General features: G+C 48.2%; 1 protein-coding gene across 1 annotated transcript in view; it reads left to right on the top strand.

Moving 5' to 3' along the window:
* The window catches only part of LOC115469697 (STE20-like serine/threonine-protein kinase), a 233,442-nt gene that overhangs the window by 94,615 nt on the left and 117,496 nt on the right, over positions 1–21,331 (top strand). Inside the window, 3 exon segments of the mRNA XM_030202484.1 lie at positions 9,965–10,088; positions 19,223–19,247; positions 19,250–19,332. Coding sequence (XP_030058344.1) covers positions 9,965–10,088; positions 19,223–19,247; positions 19,250–19,332 — 232 coding nt within the window.

Here is a 21,331-nt window from a genome sequence, read left to right on the forward strand (position 1 = left end):
ATCAGCAGGGCTGAGGCCTGACCAGCTTCTGGGTCCTTAAACAGTCATGGTCAAACAGATGACATAGTGGACCAGCGGGGTGGGGATTCCCTGCCAATTGAAAACTTCTCCCGGCCAAAACTCTTGAAAGCTGGGTAGGTGGTAGCAATGTCCCAAAGAGGGCCCCACCACCCCACCTCTCTGCTGCTGCCTGCAGCGCTTCCACACGGAGGTGAGAGGCGCTGTCATGTCAGTGCAGGGGGCCAGATACGGAGGGGGGTGGGGGATGGGGGTGTGGAGGTTGGTGTGCCGGCGATGTTGCTTCGTCTCCAGGCTCCAGCGTCAGCATCCGTTTCTCTCTCTGTTCCGCCCTCTGACATCATCACGTCTTGACGCGAGGGCGGGACAGAGAGGGAAGTCTCTACTGCGCATTTGCGGGTGAGTCGGTCACTTGTCATTTATATAGTTAGATATCTTTTTTGAGATGTGACCAGAATTGCACACAGTATTTGAGGTGTGGTCACACCATGGAGCGATACAAAGGCATGATAACAGTGGTTCCCAAACCTGGTCCTGGAGGCACCCCATCCAGTCAGGTTTTCAGGATATCCACAATGAATATTCATGAGAAAGATTTGCTTACAGATTTGGTCTTCTTCCACCTTTTTAAATACATGTAACATGTCTGGTCTGGGCTTCCAGGATAGTATTTTTGAATAACATCTATACCTGATGTAAATTTTTGACCTTTGCAGCTGTTCCTCTAAGTTTTTTTTTTTTCTTATTATATCATAGTCTCCTTTTTGAAAGTTAAATGGTAATGTATTGGATTTCCTGTGTGTACGCACTTCAGAGATTACATCAAATCTGATCATGTTATGATCACTGTTATCAAGTGGCCCCAGCACCAATACCCCCTTCACCAGATCATACGCTCCACTAAGGACTAAATCTAGAATTGTTCCCCCTCTTGGTTCCTGAACCAGCTGCTCCATAAAGCAGTCCTTGATTTCATCTAGGAACTTTACTTCCCTAGCATGCCCTTATGTTACACTTATCTAGTCAGTATCAGGATAATTGAAATCATCCATTAATATTGTGTTCCCCAGTTTGTTATCCTTCTTAATTTCTGATAATTTCTCCCATGACATTTTGTCATCATGACCTTTTATCCATGACATTTTGTCTGAGGACATTTTATCAGGAAACTGGAGTGACAAAACAATAAAAAATCTTTCAGTCCATGCAGCGTTTCAGGGGAATGCTTGTGTCAGTGAATAATCATCATAATTGTTGTTAAACATCCATAATGGTTTATGCATGTTAATGATTTTTTTTTTGCTTTTTCCCCTTTTTTACTTTAATTATTTGATCTACCATTTTTTCACTAGTGTGTGCTTCTATGGCATCACAACCCCAGAAGGCATATCCAGGTGGTTCATGGAATTCTCAGAGGACAAGCAGGCTGCTTGTTCTCACTGATGGGTGACGTCCACGGCAGCCCCTCCAATCGGAAACTTCACTAGCAAAAGCCTTTGCTAGTCCTCGCGCGCTCATGCGCACCGCGCATGCGCAGCCGTCTTCCCGCCCGAACCGGCTCGTGTTCGTCAGTCTTCTTTTGTCCGCGCTCGGTACGGTCGTGTTTCGCCGTGTCGGGCCCCGCAAAGTCGACCTCGCGCGTTCGTTCGTGTGTTTTTCGAAAAAGAAAAAGAAAAATTCTAATCCTTTCTGTGTGGGAAAAGACTCTTGGTCTTTTCTTCCCCCGCTATTTTCAGCTTTCGCCCCGGTAAGTTTTCTTTCGTCGTCGGGGTAGGCCGCTTTTAGGCCTCGGGTCAAAGTTTTCTTCCCCTTGTTTTTTCGGTGCCTTTTCCACCATTTAGACTTTTGATCTCGCTGGCGTGATTTTTCCGCCCATGACATCGAAGTCTACCAGCGGCTTCAAGAAGTGCACCCAGTGCGCCCGGGTCATCTCGCTCACTGACAGGCACGCGTCATGTCTTCAGTGCTTGGGGGCTGGGCACCGCCCGCAGGCCTGTAGTCTGTGTTCCCTTTTGCAAAAGCGGACTCAGGTAGCGAGATTGGCCCAGTGGAACGTTTTGTTCTCGGGCTCTTCGTCGGCATCGGCACCGGGGGTATCGAGTGCATCGACGTCTTCAGCGTCCAGAGCTTCATCCTCGGCCGCCAGTGCATCGAGTGCATCGAGGCATCGGCCCTCTGCATCGGCGCCGAGACATCGGATAGCTGCATCGACGTCGGTGGTACCGGGACCTCGTCTGCTGATGTCATCGGACGGTGGTGCTTCGTCTGGAGTGCAGGTGAGGGCTGTCCATTCCCCTGCTGGTGGCGGTGAGCCTTCGGGTGGGTCTCCCCCTACCCTGAGGGCTCCTGCGGTACAGCCCCCCCGAGACCGACCTCCTTCGGCCTCGGCCCCGAGGAAGCGACGACTGGATTCTACGTCCTCCTCGTCGGTGCCGGGAAGCTCCGGTGACATGCTTCGTTCCAAGAAATCGAAGAAGCATCGTCATCGGTCTCCTTCCCGGGTCGGCACCGAGAGCTCTGGGTCGCCGAGGGAGTCGGCACCCACCAGGCATCGGCACCGAGAGGACCGCTCAGCCTCTGTTCAGGAGGTGTCGATGCGCTCCACTCTGGACAGCCCGGAACAGCCTCCACGCCCGGAACAGGTTCTGACGTCGACGCCTGCATCGACCTCCATGCCTTTCTCTGCAGCCGCTCTGAACGAGAGCCTCCGGGCCGTTCTCCCAGAGATTCTGGGAGAGCTGTTGCGCCCTACCCCTCCGGTACCGGCGGTGCTTGCGCCACCGGTACCGTCGAGCGTGGCGCCGGCTGGCCCATCGCCCGAGGTGAGGTCTCCGGCGTCGGTGCCGCATGCGGTACCGGCTGCCGTCGCCTCCCAGGAAGGCTCCCCGACTACGTCGGCGGAGGGAGCTTCGCCGATGCGGGCGAGGGAGTCTACCTCTCGACGCCCCCATCGTGGACGTGGCTCCACAGAGTCGAGTCGGGCACGGTTGCAGACACAGGTCCGTGAACTTGTGTCTGACACCGAGGGTGAGGCCTCGTGGGAAGAGGAAGAAGATCCCAGATATTTCTCTGACGAGGAGTCTGAAGGTCTTCCTTCCGATCCCACTCCCTCTCCTGAGAGACAGCTTTCTCCTCCCGAGAGTCTGTCTTTTGCTTCCTTTGTCCGGGAGATGTCTACGGCCATCCCCTTCCCGGTGGTTGTGGAGGACGAGCCCAGGGCTGAAATGTTTGAGCTCCTGGACTATCCTTCTCCACCTAAGGAAGCGTCCACTGTACCCATGCACCATGTCCTAAAAAAGACATTGCTGGCGAACTGGACCAAGCCTTTAACTAATCCCCAAATTCCCAAGAAGATCGAGTCCCAGTACCGGATCCATGGGGACCCAGATCTGATGCGCACTCAGTTGCCTCATGATTCTGGAGTTGTGGATCTGGCCCTAAAGAAGGCTAAGAGTTCTAGGGAGCATGCTTCGGCGCCCCCGGGCAAGGACTCTAGAACCTTAGACTCCTTTGGGAGGAAGGCCTACCATTCTTTTATGCTCGTGGCCAAAATTTAGTCCTACCAGCTCTACACGAGCATACACATGCGGAACAATGTGCGGCAGTTGGCGGGCTTGGTTGATGCGCTCCCCCCTGAGCAAGCCAAGCCTTTTCAGGAGGTGGTCAGGCAGCTGAAGGCGTGCAGAAAATTCCTGGCCAGAGGGGTGTATGACACCTTTGATGTTGCGTCCAGGGCCGCTGCTCAAGGTGTGGTGATGCGCAGACTCTCATGGCTGCGTGCCTCCGACCTGGAGAATAGAATCCAGCAGCGGTTTGCGGACTCGCCTTGCCGTGCGGATAATATTTTTGGAGAAAAAGTCGAACAGGTGGTAGAGCAGCTCCACCAGCGGGACACCGCATTCGACCAAGTTCTCCCGCCGGCAGCCTTCAGCCTCTACCTCTACAGGTAGAAGATTTTTTGGGGGAAGGAAGACTGTTCCCTACTCTTCTGACAAGCGTAGGTACAATCCTCCTTCTCGACAGCCTGCGGCCCAGGCTAAGCCCCAGCGCGCTCGCTCTCGTCAGCAGCGTGCGCCTCAGCAAGGCCCCTCGGCTCCCCAGCAAAAGCAAGGGACGAGCTTTTGACTGGCTCCAGCAGAGCATAGCCGACATCCAAGTGTCAGTGCCGGGCGACCTGCCAGTCGGAGGGAGGTTGAAAGCTTTTCACCAAAGGTGGCCTCTCATAACCTCCGATCAGTGGGTTCTCCAAATAGTCCGGCAAGGATACACCCTCAATTTGGCCTCAAAACCTCCAAATTGTCCTCCGGGAGCTCAGTCTTACAGCTTCCAGCACAAGCAGGTACTTGCAGAGGAACTCTCCGCCCTTCTCAGCGCCAATGCGGTCGAGCCCGTGCCATCCAGGCAAGAAGGGCTGGGATTCTATTCCAGGTACTTCCTTGTGGAAAAGAAAACAGGGGGGATGCGTCCCATCCTAGACCTAAGGGCCCTGAACAAATATCTGGTCAAAGAAAAGTTCAGGATGCTTTCCCTGGGCACCCTCCTTCCCATGATTCAGGAAAACGATTGGCTATGCTCTCTGAACTTGAAGGATGCCTACACACATATCCCGATACTGCCAGCTCACAGACAGTATCTGCGATTTCAGCTGGGCACACGTCACTTCCAGTACTGTGTGCTACCCTTTGGGCTCGCCTCTGCGCCCAGGGTGTTCACAAAGTGCTTGGCTGTAGTAGCAGCGGCGCTTCGCAGGCTGGGGGTGCACGTGTTCCCATATCTCGACGATTGGCTGGTGAAGAACACATCCGAGGCAGGAGCCCTGCAGTCCATGCAGATGACTATTCGCCTCCTGGAGCTACTGGGGTTTGTGATAAATTATCCAAAGTCCCATCTTCTCCCAGTGCAGAGACTCGAATTCATAGGAGCTCTGCTGGATTCTCGGACAGCTCACGCCTATCTCCCAGAGACGAGAGCCAACAACTTGTTGTCCCTCGTCTCGCGGGTGCGAGCGTCCCAGCAGATCACAGCTCGGCAGATGTTGAGATTGCTAGGCCACATGGCCTCCACAGTCCATGTGACTCCCATGGCCCGCCTTCACATGAGATCTGCTCAATGGACCCTAGCTTCCCAGTGGTTCCAGGCTGCTGGGGATCTAGAAGACGTGATCCACCTGTCCACGAGTTTTCTCGAATCCCTGTATTGGTGGACGATTTGGTCCAATCTGACTCTGGGACGTCCCTTCCAAATTCCTCAGCCTCAAAAAGTGCTGACCACGGATGCGTCTCTCCTGGGGTGGGGAGCTCATGTCGATGGGCTTCACACCCAAGGAAGCTGGTCCCTCCAGGAACGCGATCTGCAGATCAATCTTCTGGAGTTGCGAGCGATCTGGAACGCTCTGAAGGCTTTCAGAGATCGGCTGTCCCACCAAATTATCCATATTCAGACAGACAACCAGGTTGCCATGTACTACGTCAACAAGCAGGGGGGCACTGGATCTCGCCCCCTGTGTCAGGAAGCCGTCAGCATGTGGCTCTGGGCTCGCCGTCACGGCATGGTGCTCCAAGCCACATATCTGGCAGGCGTAAACAACAGTCTGGCCGACAGGTTGAGCAGGATTATGCAACCTCACGAGTGGTCGCTCAATTCCAGGGTAGTGCGACAGATCTTCCAGGTGTGGGGCACCCCCTTGGTAGACCGCTTCGCATCTCGAGCCAACCACAAAGTCCCTCAGTTCTGCTCCAGGCTTCAGGCCCACGGCAGATTGGCATCGGATGCCTTCCTCCTGGATTGGGGGGAGGGTCTGCTGTATGCTTATCCTCCCATACCTCTGGTGGGGAAGACTTTGTTGAAACTCAAGCAAGATCGAGGCACCATGATTCTGATTGCTCCTTTTTGGCCGCGTCAGATCTGGTTCCCTCTTCTTCTGGAGTTGTCCAGAGATTGGAGTGTTTTCCGACCCTCATCACACAGGACGAAGGGGCGCTTCTGCATCCCAGCCTCCGGTCCCTGGCTCTCACGGCCTGGATGTTGAGAGCGTAGACTTTGCCTCTTTGGGTCTGTCAGAGGGTGTCTCCCGCGTCTTGCTTGCTTCCAGGAAAGATTCCACTAAGAGGAGTTACTTCTTTCTATGGAGGAGGTTTGCCGTCTGGTGTGACAGCAAGGCCCTAGATCCTCGCTCTTGTCCTACACAGACCCTGCTTGAATACCTTCTGCACTTGTCTGAGTCTGGTCTCAAGACCAACTCTGTAAGGGTTCACCTTAGTGCGATCAGTGCATACCATTACCGTGTGGAAGGTAAGCCGATCTCAGGACAGCCTTTAGTTGTTCGCTTCATGAGAGGTTTGCTTTTGTCAAAGCCCCCTGTCAAGCCTCCTACAGTGTCATGGGATCTCAATGTCGTTCTCACCCAGCTGATGAAACCTCCTTTTGAGCCACTGAACTCCTGCCATCTGAAGTACTTGACCTGGAAGGTCATTTTTTTGGTGGCAGTTACTTCAGCTCGTAGAGTCAGTGAGCTTCAGGCCCTGGTAGCCCAGGCCCCTTACACCAAATTTCATCACAACAGAGTAGTCCTCCGCACTCACCCTAAGTTCTTGCCAAAGGTCGTGTCGGAGTTCCATCTGAACCAGTCAATTGTCTTGCCAACATTCTTTCCTCGTCCTCATTCCTGCCCTGCTGAACGTCAGCTGCACACATTGGACTGCAAGAGAGCATTGGCCTTCTATCTGGAGCGGACACAGCCCAACAGACAGTCCGCCCAATTGTTTGTTTCTTTTGATCCCAATAGGAGGGGAGTGGCTGTGGGGAAACGCACCATATCCAATTGGCTAGCAGATTGCATTTCCTTCACTTACGCCCAGGCGGGGCTGGCTCTTGAGGGTCATGTCACGGCTCATAATGTTAGAGCCATGGCTGCGACGGTAGCCCACTTGAAGTCAGCCTCTATTGAAGAAATTTGCAAAGCTGCGACGTGGTCATCTGTCCACACATTCACATCTCATTACTGCCTGCAGCAGGATACCCGACGCGACAGTCGGTTTGGGCAGTCAGTTCTTCAGAACCTGTTTGGGCTTTAGGATCCAACTCCACCCCCCGAGGGCCCTGTTTGTTCTGTTCCAGGCTGCACTCTCAGTTAGTTGGTAAATTTTTTAGGTCAATCTCAGTTATGTCCTCGCCGTTGCGAGGCCCATTGACCATGGTTGTTGTTTTGAGTGAGCCTGGGGGCTAGGGATACCCCATCAGTGAGAACAAGCAGCCTGCTTGTCCTCGGAGAAAGCGAATGCTACATACCTGTAGAAGGTATTCTCCGAGGACAGCAGGCTGATTGTTCTCACAAACCCGCCCACCTCCCCTTTGGAGTTGTGTCTTCCCTTGCTTTGTTTTGCTACATATGGGACTGACGAACACGAGCCGGTTCGGGCGGGAAGACGGCCGCGCATGCGCGGTGCGCATGAGCGCGCGAGGACTAGCAAAGGCCTTTGCTAGTGAAGTTTCTGATTGGAGGGGCTGCCGTGGACGTCACCCATCAGTGAGAACAATCAGCCTGCTGTCCTCGGAGAATACCTTCTACAGGTATGTAGCATTCGCTTTCTTGCTGGTTAAGGGGTTGGGAACATTGCCCCTCTGAGGGGCACTTTTGTATGGCTCACTGACTGGCAGGAAGCCTGCGTATCCCTGCCCTATTGCTGAGACTTTTTAAGAGTTTTCATCTATGTCTAATGTTACCACCCCTCTCGGCTGGACTGTAGTGATGTGCTCCCAGATACCTGATTGTTGTAGTCGTGGCGAATATCCAGGGAACACACACTCACAGCTGAGGGAGTGGAACAAATAAACTAACCTCGTCCTTTACTCTCAAATAATAAAGGAGGAAAAGAAGCTAAATTTAGGATTTGTTTCTGAACTGGAATAACCGCACCTCCAGATTTGCAAATTATCTTTTTCTTTATTGAATACAAATGCAAACAAATTTTCATTCAAATAACTCAATTCACAATTAGTGTGGGCTTAATAGAACTGCAATAACATATTCAACATTCAATTGTAGTTTACATGTATACCCTTAACTTTTTCTGTTTCTTTCAACAAAATCACCTAAAAAGGCAGAAAAGAACCTTTTCAGATAAATAAATTGTCTTTTTATCAAAATCAGGTATTTGTTTTAATATTCTTTCCTTGCTATTGATGTCAGAATTTGAGTCTTTATAGGTATTATGGATGTTCCTGCAGGTATCTCACTTGAACCCAGAACACTTATGCAAGTCAGGAAAACATGGATTTTTTTTATATTTGATGTTGTTCTGTTCTTTAGTTTTCCCTTAAAATGTTGTAAACAAAAAAAAAACTATATGTCTTTCCACACCCTTTGCCAATGTCACTTAGCTGTGTTTGAATTGGTTTGGTGATTTCTTTCTTGCGTTGGAGCTCAGCTGGAAATCTGGCAGAGGATAATTCACCAATCTCTTCTCCCTAAACCTCACTTATAAGGAAAATAACCGGATGCAAAACCTTAAAACTCCCTGGGCTTGTTTAGGAACGGACTCCACTCTGGTGACAATTAATCAGTTCTCAATACTGTGGCCACACTCTCTAATTGAAATAAAATAAGTTACAGGAGTACTCACTTCAAAACCTATTTCTCACTGTTAATTCCCTATTCTATAAGGCGGCTGGAAGCTTTTACACTCCATTCAGGGATCTCACACAGTAACACATTCCATATTCAAATGGTGATTCAACATTCTATCTCACAGACTTCACATATAAACATAACATTTCCCTGCACAGCTATCAGATCAATCTGGAGAATACAGTACTCATACAAAAGCAGGGCTTAATCTGCCACCTGACAAACCTTGTTCTGCAATGAACATGAACACAAAACACACCTTCCACAGAGACAATAAGCACAGTCCTCCCAATCTTACAGGGTAGGCAGCCATGTGCCCTCTCAGTACCCTTGCATACAGACTCTCATTCCACCTTCCATGACCTTAAATTCCCTTAGAACTTAACCATTACATTCACTGCATGCAGGGACATACCTCTGTTTCACTCCAAAACAACTAAATTTGGTTTAAAATTTCTCACAGCGTTCTATTAGTACAGCTCTCACTCACCTGAATCACACCAGTTTGCCCCACATGTATTCAGCAATACAACCATTAGGAAGGCAGTCTGTTTATTTAAGTACTCACTTTTAAACTCAAATCATCTCATCCTCAGTACCAAGGCTCACCTTCACTCACTTTCAATATCAAAGTACCCTTTTTCAATGTCACATTTCACGTTAAACTCATAAAATATACTTTTAATCCTCTTACTTTACACAGACACACCATACGTTTTTCTTTCCCAGACTTCCCTTCTCTATCTGCCCAGCAGTCTCCCTACTGCAACTCACCCCCACTAAAGGAACATCTGACATCACTCAACCAATCAGCTTGTCAGAGAAAGACAGGTTTTTTGTTCTTAACTGTTTAGAATCTTGGCTGTCCCAACCCCCATAGAAGTTACTGCAAAACTTCCTACACAGAGAGTTTCAAAGTCAATTTTAACCTGACTTGTACCCAAAACAGCAAGGAACATTTTATAGTACAATCCCCACTTAATCATGGTTTATTCCTTGAAAAATAAAACCATATTTAAGAAACATCTCACACTTTCTTCAGCTAACTCCATTAAAAATTCCCAAACTAACTTTAAACCTTTTCCAGCCAGCAGCATCCACCACAACCCTGGAACAGCCCCCCCTCCCCCCAGAGCCCCAGGAAAAAAAAACCCATTTAATATATGTTACCATATATTACACTAATTGTATAGGTTTGAAAAACATGTGGGCATGTAAAACCTATTTGGAAGGGGATTATAGGACTGTCTCACAGCCTGTGCAGTCACGCACTGTGGAGATTCTGAGGCTGTCTAATGTCTTCTGTGTGTTGTGTTACAGGCGTCAGGAGCTGCGTGAACTTCGTCTCTTGCAGAAGGAAGAGCACAGAGCACAAACACAGCTGCATCAGAAGTTGCAGCACCAGCGGGAGCTCATGTTCCGCCATATTGAGACAGAGATGATTGTAAGTGTGATAAAACACAGTACCAATAAAGCACAATTTCCCATGCTGTTTTCATTTTACCCCACCCAGTTCCATACTTATAGTATTCATCATCTCCTACACCACCCCACTCCCCCACTTATAGCACTAAATGGGCTGTCTTCTATACCATCTCCTCCCACTTACTCTTGCTTCATTTCTGGCCATTTCCACACTTAAAGCACTCATTTGCTTATATGATTTGTTTCTCTGATGTTAGATGCTTATTCAGTCATGCTGTTGAATTCCAGCTGTCTATATTGTTCCCCTACCTTGTGTATCAATTTGTATAGGATCTTATCTATCTATTTATTTATTTATTTCTTTGTTGCATTTGTATCCCACATTTTCCCACCTATTTGCAGGCTCAATGTGGCTTACAATGTTCCGTTATGGCATTCTCCATTTCAGAGTTGAAGTTACAGTTGGTGTTACATAGAGAATAGGTTGACATGATAAAAATAAGCAGACAGGCATAGAAGGAACCAGTCAAAATAGAGGTAGAGTGGTGATGTGTTGCAGTCACAATTATTGAACATTATGGTATGGCTTGTTGAAGAGATATGTCTTCAAAGATTTACGAAAGTTAGTTAGTTCATAGATTGTTTTTAAATTACGTGGTAGTGCATTCCACATCTGTGTGCTCGTGTATGAAAAGCTGGACGCGTGTGTTAGTCTGTATTTCAGTTTTTTACAGCTTGGGAAGTGTAGATTAAGGAATGTGCGGGCTGACCGTTTAGCATTCCTGGGTGGTAAGTCGACAAGGTCTAGCATGTAGGCCGGGGCATCTCCGTGAATGATTTTTTGAACTAATGTGCAGATCTTGAACGTGATATGTTCCTTAAGTGGCAGCCAGTGTAGCTTTTCTCTTAGGAGTTTTGCACTTTCGTATTTTGTTTTTCCAAATATGAGTCTGGCTGCAGTGTTCTGGGCTGTTTGAAGTTTTTTGATGATTTGTTCTTTGCAGCCAGCATAGAGTGCGTTGCAGTAGTCAAGGTGACTTAGCACCATTGATTGTACCAGGTTGCGAAAGATGACCCTTGGGAAGAAAGGTTTTACTCTTAAGTTTCCACATTGAGTGGAACATCTTCTTAGTTGTAGTCTTTACATGACTTTCAAGTGTAAGATTTTGATCGATGGTAACTCCGAGAATTTTCAGGGTGTCTGACACAGGGAGGGAAAAGTTTGGTGTGGTTATAGTGGTGAATTTACTTGTGTTATGTTGTGAAGTAAGTATGAGACATTGTATTTTTTCTGCATTAAGTTTCAATTGGAATGCATCCGCCCATGAATGCATGATTTGGAAGCTATTGTTGATGTCATTGGTGATTTCCTTTAGATCATGTTTGAATGGGATGTAGATCGTGACGTCATCTGCGTATATGTATGGATTGAGGTTCTGATTGGATAGTAACTTGGCCAAGGGTGTCATCATTAGGTTGAAGAGGGTCGGCAAGAGGGGAGATCCTTGAGGGACTCCTCATTCAGGTATCCATGGGGCTGATGTGATCATGTTAGATATTACTTGGTATGACCTCGTGGTCAGGAAGCCTCTAAACCAATTAAGAACATTACCTCCAACTCTGGAATGGGACGAGGTGGCTCATTTGAAGGGTGACCACCCAGCTCAAGAATTCCGAGAAGACACGGGAAGATAAACTCTCGAACTTCGTCTAGAGTGAGGTGCACTCTGATGCTGTCCTTAAAGAGAATGCCAGAAAACTCCCAAACCTAGGAAAAGGTGAATGGAGCCATAGCCATGTCGACAGGCAAAGCCTGGAACTGAACATGAGGGCTCAGAACAGCCAAACAGAGAAACTGCAGATGAGGGGGGCCAAAGAGGAAAGAAAAGAAACTCTTCCTAAGGAAGAAGTGCAGGGAAAATTGGAGTGCAGGCTAAATTGAAGTAGCTCTGAATATAGCTAGCTGTCCAATATAAAGAAAAAGTGCAAAAATGCAGTAAAAGCTTTAGAGACACTGCAACAAGTAGCTAGCTAGAGGTGCTGCAAATACAGTGGAAGCTGGAACTGGAATGCAATAGTTTGATCAGTGTTAGAGAGCAAAACTAGAAGATCAGAGCTGCTGTGGAAAACAACCACAGCCAACCTTTGGCACTGTAGCATAGTGTAAAGTGTCCCAGCTATGGATAGAACTGCTTGTCCATGCAAGCAATATGAGAGAGGGAAGTAAAATATGCCCCATTGAAAAGGAGCCGAGAGCCACAGCTTCTAATCAGGGGCGTATCTGGAATCCGGCGGTAGGGGGGGCCAAAGCCAGAGAGAGGGGGCACATTTTTGTCTCCCTCCCCCCTCCCGCCGCCGTCGCCACTCTCCCCCCCCCCCCGCCGCCGTCAACCCTCCCCCGCTGCTTACCTTTGCTGGCGGGGGGGCCCCAACCCCCGCCAGCCGAGGTCCGACCCGCAGTCTGGATTCAACGAATCAGCAGCGTTACTTACAGCATGGCCACGGAGGAGTCGGAGGAAGACGAAATATGAAGACTTCGGGTCGGACCTCGGCTGGCGGGGGTTGGAGCCCCCCACCAGCAAAAGTAAGCAGCGGGGGAGGGTTGATGGCGGGGAGGGGGGCCAGGGCGAAATCTGCAGGGGCCCAGGCCCCTGTGGCCCCACGCAGATACGCCCCTGCTTCTAATATGCTTGCTGCACAAACCAACCTTAAACCTGTGACCTTCAGGCTGAAAGCCAACCATCTTCCAGAAAAATAAAACTATTTTGCTGAAGCTACTGCACCCGGAGCAAATGCCCCCACCATAACAGGACTGAGGTTCCATGGTTACCGTGGAAACCAGAGCACTAGCCCCAGAAAATAACAATATAAACATTTCCCACAGAAAGATGGAGCCAAAGGCACCAAGCCTAGAAACTCCCACTTGTAAAGGAGCAAAAGGTGCAGAAAAAAAAAAAAAAAGAAAACCTACTGCACCTGGTATTCCCAGGCAGTCTCCTATTCAAGTAGAAACCAGCCAGGCCCAACCCTGTGCTGAGCTTCCAAGATCAGAGATGAGGCACACTCAGGGTGGTGTGCTCATAGGCAATGCCTGTACTGCCAGTATAAAAAGAGTTCCACAAAGGAAGGAGGGAAACTTCCAAGCTGTTCAAGCAATTGCCCTCAGAGAAAAACTGAGGGGACAGAAAAGTCTGTAAATAAAAACACTAAAATAAGGCCCAACATACAAGGAGCCTTGCTCCAATGCTGTTCACTGTTTCTAGGGTTACCATTTTGTGTCCTCTGAAAAAGAGGACACATGTCACGCCCCCCTACCCCGCCCCCGCCCTGCCTCATGCCCCGCCCCTGCCACGCCCCCTTCAGGTCCGGGTTCCGCCCCTATTCCCCCCCCCCCCCCGTCACATAGTCCCCTCCCCCCCATCACATACCCCCCCTCACTTACTGTCTAGCCCTGGTGGTCTAGTAGCGTCTTCTCTTCGGGGCAGGAAAGAGCCCCCTCTTTCCTGCCCGGAGCGCTGCCTGCCCTTGCCTGCTGCATCCTCCTCGGTATGGCTGGGGATTCAAAATGGCCACCGAGAGTTGAAGCGGCCTCGCGAGAGTTCAACTCTCGGCGGCCATTTTGAATCCCCAGCCAGACCGAGAAGGATGATAGACAGGGGAGGCAGCGCTCCGGGCAGGAAAGAGGGGGCTCTTTCCTGCCCCGAAGACGTCACTAGACCACCAGGGAACATGGTAAGGGAGGGGAGGGGACGGGAGACCACGCGCCGATCGCCCGCCCACACGCCCACCGCACGCATGCGCCTGCCCGCACCCGCGCCCACGTTTGTCCAGAAATCCGGACAAACGTGGGCGGGGGCAAAATCCGCCGGACGCCCCGGACATGCCCTCAAAAAGAGGACATGTCCGGGGAAATCCGGACGTATGGTAACCCTAACTGTTTCCCACACCAGGAACAGCCTTCAGCCAATGCAGGAACTATAAGAAAATCTTAACTCACCACAAACAGCCAGGCCTAAGAGCCTGCTGCCATCAATGCACCCACTTAGGCAAATATGGCTTTCCAGCTCAGGTGATTCTTGCTGCCTTTGTGCAGAAAGGGACTGCCCTGAAAAGACTCCCTCTGAATAGAGGAAGACAGGGGAGAAATGGACCCTACTGCTGAGCTGGAGAGAAAACATCCTCTCTTCGGGGCAGGGTCCATTTGAAGAGACTGAGACAGGGAACAAGCCAGAAAACTCCAAAGGCTGAAGTAAAAAGGAACTGTTAGCTCCCCTACCAGACTTCTGTAACATATAGGCATACAGAGCAGCAGAATGAACTTGGGGGGGGGGGGGGGGGGGTCAGAAATCCCCTGACTCAGAGAAGCCCCCAGTGGCTGACGTGCATCCTGAAAAAAAAAAAAAAAAGGCACATCGTAGGACCATCAGATTCCTTCTGGAAAACAGCCATCTAGAACCCATCTGCCCGAGAAGGGCATAAAAACTCCCCCAATCATGAAAAGAGCAACTGAGGCCAAGCTTTCTAAAGAAGAAAGGTTCAAATTAAGGGTCCCAGAGCGGAGGAGATCCTGCTCAGACAATATAAAAACAGCTTAAAGTAGTTCTGTTCTTCCCTTGCATAGTGGGGGCAGTTTGAGAAGAATTTGTGCCACTGCCCCAGCTACATGCAAACAGTTTCTGACTCAACAGTGATTTTGGTAGAAACCAAAGACTGGAGAAAATAAAGGGGAATCCCCTGTACCAGCAGTCTCTAATGGAACACAAGGTCCTTTAGGAGAAGCCGCCCCTCCTCCCTGCCCACATCAAGGCCGCAGGGCGGGAAAGGATCAGAGCTGATATCAGGATAAACGAGAGGGCCGTGCCAGCAAAAGGGCGCACGTTCCCGCCATTTTAATGTGGGAAAAAGCTGCTCGGGGAAGAGGAACTTCAGCACTTCCCTCACCAGCATTCAAAAACGCCACCACACAGAGTCCCGCTGCGGAGCATCTGCTACCGCAGCGGGAACAGCATTCAAATGCCAGCGTTGCCCACATTAAAGCACGGTACCCCCACACCAAAAAGAGAAAGGCAGGGACTCACCGAACAGCAGGTGTCTCCAGAGGAGAAGGAGAGTCCCACAGATGCAGCAGCCTGCTGCCCAACCAGCAAACAGACTGAAAGCACAGCACTAAGACAGGGAAACCCTGTACTGCCCGGTCCTGTCAGAAATCTTCTGTTTCTTCTGTTTTTTTTTTTTTTAACACCAAATGAAGGCAAAGGAGCTCTCTTGGTTTGTTTGTTTGTTTGTTTGTTTGTTTGTTTGGTTTTTTTTAATACTGGTGAGGAAGGCTAAAGACCTGGAGGCAAGGGGGGAAAGGGTGAAGCAGGGACCCAGAAGACTGAGTATGCCCCCAACGTTGGCACCATTTGCCAGACACCCTTAAACTCAACTGGCCCACAGGACTCAGGAGTATCCCCAACAGACAAATCCAAGAGCTGCTGAAGCGCCGTCCACCACCTGCTGGAGATAGAGATGTACTGAGGTGAAGGAGGAGCTGGCCGTCTGGTATCACTGCCTTCAGCTTTGTAATCTCTATCTCCACCTGCTGGTAGATGGACACAACCCACCATTTCTTGGATTCATCTGCTGCATACGCTAAGGAAGAATAGATGCACTAATTAAATTTAAAATTGGAGAGGGGGCGGAGCAAGATGGCGGCGGCACCATCTGTCTGCATCGGTGACTAGCCTAACGCTGCTGGAGATCGAAATTACTCTTGGGGCTTTTCCTTTTAAAGATTTTTATTCTTCATACCTGTATGATGCCACACACCAAGAGAAAAGGGACCGTTAGACCGGCGGCTCAGTCGGTGCTAACATCAACGCCCGACCAGCAGAAGATTGACCAGTTCCTGATGCGACATTCCACTGTTCAGCAGATTGGAGGTCCTGCTGATACTTCAGCGAAAGGAGACGCCGAAATCTTGGGTATAGACACGTCGTTGTCTCCTCCAACTCTTTGTCCACCTTTGCAACCGGCGACGCTCGACTTCGAGGGTGGACAGTTGATACCGGAAGTCGGAGCAAGCGTTCCACCGTTGGGCCAGAAAGTCGGTTTGTTTGCCGGGGCTTCCCTGCCATCGGAGCCAGAGGGCATAAATGCTCTGCAGGAGAGACCAACAACATCTAAGGCCTCAACTGCAAAGGTAACGCTGGAGACGATATGGGAGGTGCTCCAGCGTTTGGATAATACTATGAGGACTTCAACTAGCAAGATTGATTTGCTGACTGAAAAGGTACAGACTTTAAATACTGCATTTACTACAATGAAAATGGAGGTCAACGGGCAAATAAATCTTTTGAATATCGATTCCACCAAAATTAAAGAAACAACAGTCAAGCTGATTCAGGACAATACACTAATTCATAATAGGCTTGAATACTTTGAAAACTTGAATCGAAGATTAAATCTTCGATTGTTAAATTTTCCTAAGATATCAGTGTATTCTCCTATGGATATTTTTAAAAGATATTTGGTGGAAAATTTAAAATTTACCTCTGATAATATTCCACCTTTGAATAAAATGTATTATTTACCTTCAAAAAAAACTAACGATGAGTTACAAATGCCGCAAACTGACTTAAATGTTTCAGAATTGTTGGAAACCTCTTTGACTTCTATATCTGACAGGCAAACCCTTTTGGTATCATTTGTGTTTCAACAGGACTTGGAGCTGGTGAGAAAACTGGCTTTAAGAAACTTGCAAAACCCTTTTTATGGGGGAAAAATCTGGGTTTTCCCAGACGTCACTAAAGTCACACAAATAAAAAGGAAGGAATTTTTGCAGCTACGACCTGCTGTTTTGACATTGGGGGTGTCCTTTAATTTAAACTATCCGTGTAAATGCATTATAAAATATATGGATGTAAAATATGTTTTCTTTGTACCGGATCATTTGAAACAATTTATCGCACCAAAAAATATTATGAAAGCTGTTGAAGCCAATTAGTATTAATCCTAAGGAAAAGGAAGATGAACAGTGGTAATTCCGTTAAGCCTACTTTATTATTTCTTTAAATTCTCTTCTCCTGAGTTATCGGCATACTCCCCCCGTTATGGTGGTCTAAGATAAGATGTTTTTTCTTTTACCTCTTGTAAAAATTTACTTTTGTAAACTAAATTAATCTGTTTTTCTTGTTCAAGTATAAATGCTTGTAAAAATGTTTAAAAGGATAAATAAAGAATTAAAAAAAAAATTTAAATTGGCATGTTTACTACAATAAAAGTGTATATGGGCAGAATTTGATTATGGTAGGCCATTTGTTACAGCCTTTAGGGATTAGGGGACAATTGAGGAGCTGAAAAAAAATTAACTTTAACTTTAGATATACTTATTGTAAACAACCTGAAGCTAGAATCAGTTTGGGAACATTCTTTCTTCTTCCAGGGTCCTAAAGTTTGGAACTCTATTCCAGTTTCCCTACGGACTATCGCTAATTACAGCTTATTTTGCAAGGTCTTTAAAATCTCACCTGTTTTATCTAATTGTGTACTAAAAGTTTTTATTTTCTATTTTTTCTCTATAAAATGAATTAACCAGGAAGCCATCTATTCCATCAACTCCCATACCACTCTTCTTTCACCCATTTCACTGGTTTCCTTGCAAATTTATTATTTAAGCTGTTAACAATTAACATCAAGAGCAATCTGACTCCCTTTCTTCTCTCCTGTCCTTCATACTCTGATTGCATCCTTTTCTCTATGTTGTCCATGTTCTTTTTCATATTGTCTCTTTTCAGTGGAATAAACTCCCTTTTGATGGTTAAGGTGCAACTTCCATATCCAGCCTGACTTACAACCAGTCCAACTTCATGTACCACATACCTCTGTGCTGATTTATATCTTACTATAGCATGCCCTGACCTAGCCAGAGTGCTATGTAAAAATTAAATACTGTATATCTGGTACACCCCACCTTATATGTTCACATTTAACTTTACCAGCCTATATATTCACAGGACAAATCCCTCCTCTCAGTACCCTTCTCCACCACCGCCAACTCCAGGCTCCGCTCATTCTGCCTCGCCTCACCCTATGCTTGGAACAAACTTCCTGAGCCCATACGCCAAGCCCCCTCCCTGCCCATCTTCAAGTCTTTGCTTAAAACCCACCTCTTCATTGCTGCGTTCGGCACCTAACTCTTACCGTTCAGTAATCCAACTGCCCCAATTTGGACCGTTCACTTGTCTTCTAGATTGTAAGCTCTTTGAGCAGGGACTGTCCCTCTATGTAAATTGTACAGCGCTGCGTAACCCTAGTAGCGCTTTAGAAATGTTAAGTAGTAGTAGTAGTAGTATATGAAAGAGAAATGTTGATGTCACGATTCTCAAGACGTTCCCCTTTGTATAGGCTGAAGTCCCACAACATAAAACTTCAGCCTTTACATAATTTTGATGATTATATGCTTCTGTGAGGCAGGTAATTTGTGGTATGTTTTTTTGTCTTTTTCAGTTATGGGGACTTTTAACCTATGTCTCTAATCTTACAGCAGAGAAGTTTTGGAGCAGCACTTTATAACTGATGGCTCTGAGTTATGTCCTTGAACTTTTCTCTGGCACTGTCACTGTCTCTTAGCTCCTTGCTGTTACTGTCCCTGTCTCTGGCCTCTCCTTCTCTTTGCTTTCCCAATCCCTTAAATGTTCTCCCTCTACCTTTTTCCATTTCACTTGGCCTTTCTCTGTCCTTCCCTCCTCTTATCCCTCTCCATGCCCCACTACAACCCATTTTATTCTTCCTCCATCTTATCTGCCATCTTGGTTCTTCCCTCATCTGTCTCTCTGTTATCTCATGACTCACTGGACCTCTTCCTACCCTCTGCTCTCCTATCACTGTTTCTCTCTCTAATCTCTCCACCTTCTCTCTCTCCTTCCCTCACTGACTCTCTCACCTTATTTCATCAGCATTTTTCTCATCCCCTTATCTACTCTTTGCAACTTCCACTTCCTGTTTCACTCCCCTTTGCTCTGTCTCTCCCATCTTACTAACCCCTTCTTCTATCCACATATCACTGTCCTTCTGTACCTTCCGATCCTAGCTCACAGTCCCTATTCTCCTGCCTTCTATCATCATCATCTTATGGTCCCTCTCTCTATATATCTTTCTCTGTCCTTACAGGGGAAGAAGCAGTATTATGACCATGAATTGAAGTATTGGAACGCCAACAGCAGCAGCTGCTAGAGCGTTTAGAGCAAGAATACACCTTGCGACTATGCCAGGATGCTAAAGCGCTTTGAAATCCCAGCAGGACAAGGACTATGCTAAGAGGAAGCACAACCTTCCAGACATAACAGCAAAGAGGTGGGAAGAAAGGTGAACTGAGAGTAAAGAGAGGGGTCAGGGAAAATAAAATAGAGGAAAAGAGAGATGGCTAAACAATGGTGTGAGGGAGGGAGAGCAGGGAATTGGAGTGGGAGAATGTGAGTGGTGAGAAAAAAGGTTACTGGGCAGGGAAGGGGACAACAAAACTAATGAAGGTTCATATTTAGAGAAGGTTGAAGGTTTTGGAGTGAATGCCATGAAGGTGGTACCAATGTGACAATCAAACCAAGTAAACATGGGCCCTCCACCAAACTAAACTCATCCCCAACGTCTTAAGATGTACTCCAGCTAGGACATATTTCTTCTATCAAAAAAGATGCACATTCATGTACAAGTTCATGGGAAATGTCATCTGTTCCTTAGCGTCAGCAGCACATGATACCAGAGACTTGTGGGTTGTGAGTGACCATCTACCAGCAGGTGGAGATAGAAAGCGCTGAACTGAACTGTCTTATAGGACAGAATGCTCCTTGGTCAGTCAGTATTCTCTGTCTCCAGCAGGTAATGGACAGTCTCTCACAAGCTCCTGGTCTCATCTGATGTTGGCTCCTGTTCTGGATCTCTCAGTTCAGTGGAGCTTTGGGGTGCGCGGCTGAGCGGTGCCAGCTTTAGGGGATACACCTGGTGATACCAGGTCCCTCCCCCACCCTTCTCCCCTCTCCAACCCTTCATCCATTCTCCTTCCTTACTGAAAATAATTGGGCCATAATTCTTTAAAACCCACAGCCTTGGCTGCAGGAGAGATACTGGTTTGGACCAGTATAAAGGGCTTAGTAGTGGAGAGGGTGTGAGTATGCTTCTAGCAGCACTGAGTTCAACAGGCAGGACTCCCGATGGCTGGCTTTCCTGTGGTAGGGTTACCATATTTGCTCCCCCCAAAAAGAGGACACATGCCCAGCCCCATCACACCCCTGCCGTGCCACACCCCACTCTGCCCCCTGTCACATACCACCCCACCCCTTTCGCACACCCCGCCCGCCATCACACCCCCTAAGGGTGTCCTATCCTCCCCTCCCCTTACCTTACTGTAGTGCCCTGGTGGTCTAGTGACCTATTTGGGGCAGGAAAGAGCTCCCTCTTTCCTGCCCGGAGTGGCTGCAGACTTCTTGCTCCCTCCCGTATTGGTGCTGATTCAAAATGGCTGCCGCGCTGAGAGTGACCTTGCAAGACTTCTGCAGAAGTCTCACGAGGCCGCCGATTCAACTCTCGGCGGCCATTTTGAATCGGCACCGGGAGTTGAATCGGCACCGGGACCAGAGGCAGCAAGAGACAGTCTGCAGCTGCTCCAGGTAGGAAAGAGCCCCCTGAAGAAGTCACTAGACCACCAGGGCAGTACAGTAAGGAAAGGGGAGGGGAGGATAGGACACCACTAGGCCCGCCTGCCAGCCTGCCTGATTGCCCAGCCGTGTCCTCAAAAAGAGGACATGTCCGTGTAAAACTGGATGTATAGTAACCTTATCCCGGGGTGAATGTTTCTTTAAATTTTCTTTCAACTTCGGGTCAGTTGCGGTTTTACTTTCATTTTCTTTGTGATGGCTGCTGAAGTAACATTGCTCCTGCTGGTTGGGACAGTGTCCATGGCTGTGCAGGCTCTCCTCTGGCAGAGGGGGCTGTGTTTGGGGAGGCCTCATTAATTTCCCGCACAGAGAGATGTGGGCGCATTCTCCTCATTGGGCTGTGTGGTAGCCGTGTTAGTCCACTCTTAAGGTTATCAATAGAAATCAAACAAAATAAAGCACTTCACAGAACCAGGACACTGTACCAGTGATTTCACAGTAAGAATACTGAAAGGTAACTTTAAAACCATACAAGAACGTAAGACCTTTGAAGTCAGAATGATTGAATATTTTAACACCCAACAGAAAGGACTTAACAAGGATCTGGGGTTCCTAGCCCATTATAAAC

This window comes from Microcaecilia unicolor, chromosome 4 (genome assembly GCF_901765095.1).
Source record: "Microcaecilia unicolor chromosome 4, aMicUni1.1, whole genome shotgun sequence".
Taxonomy (NCBI): domain Eukaryota; kingdom Metazoa; phylum Chordata; class Amphibia; order Gymnophiona; family Siphonopidae; genus Microcaecilia; species Microcaecilia unicolor.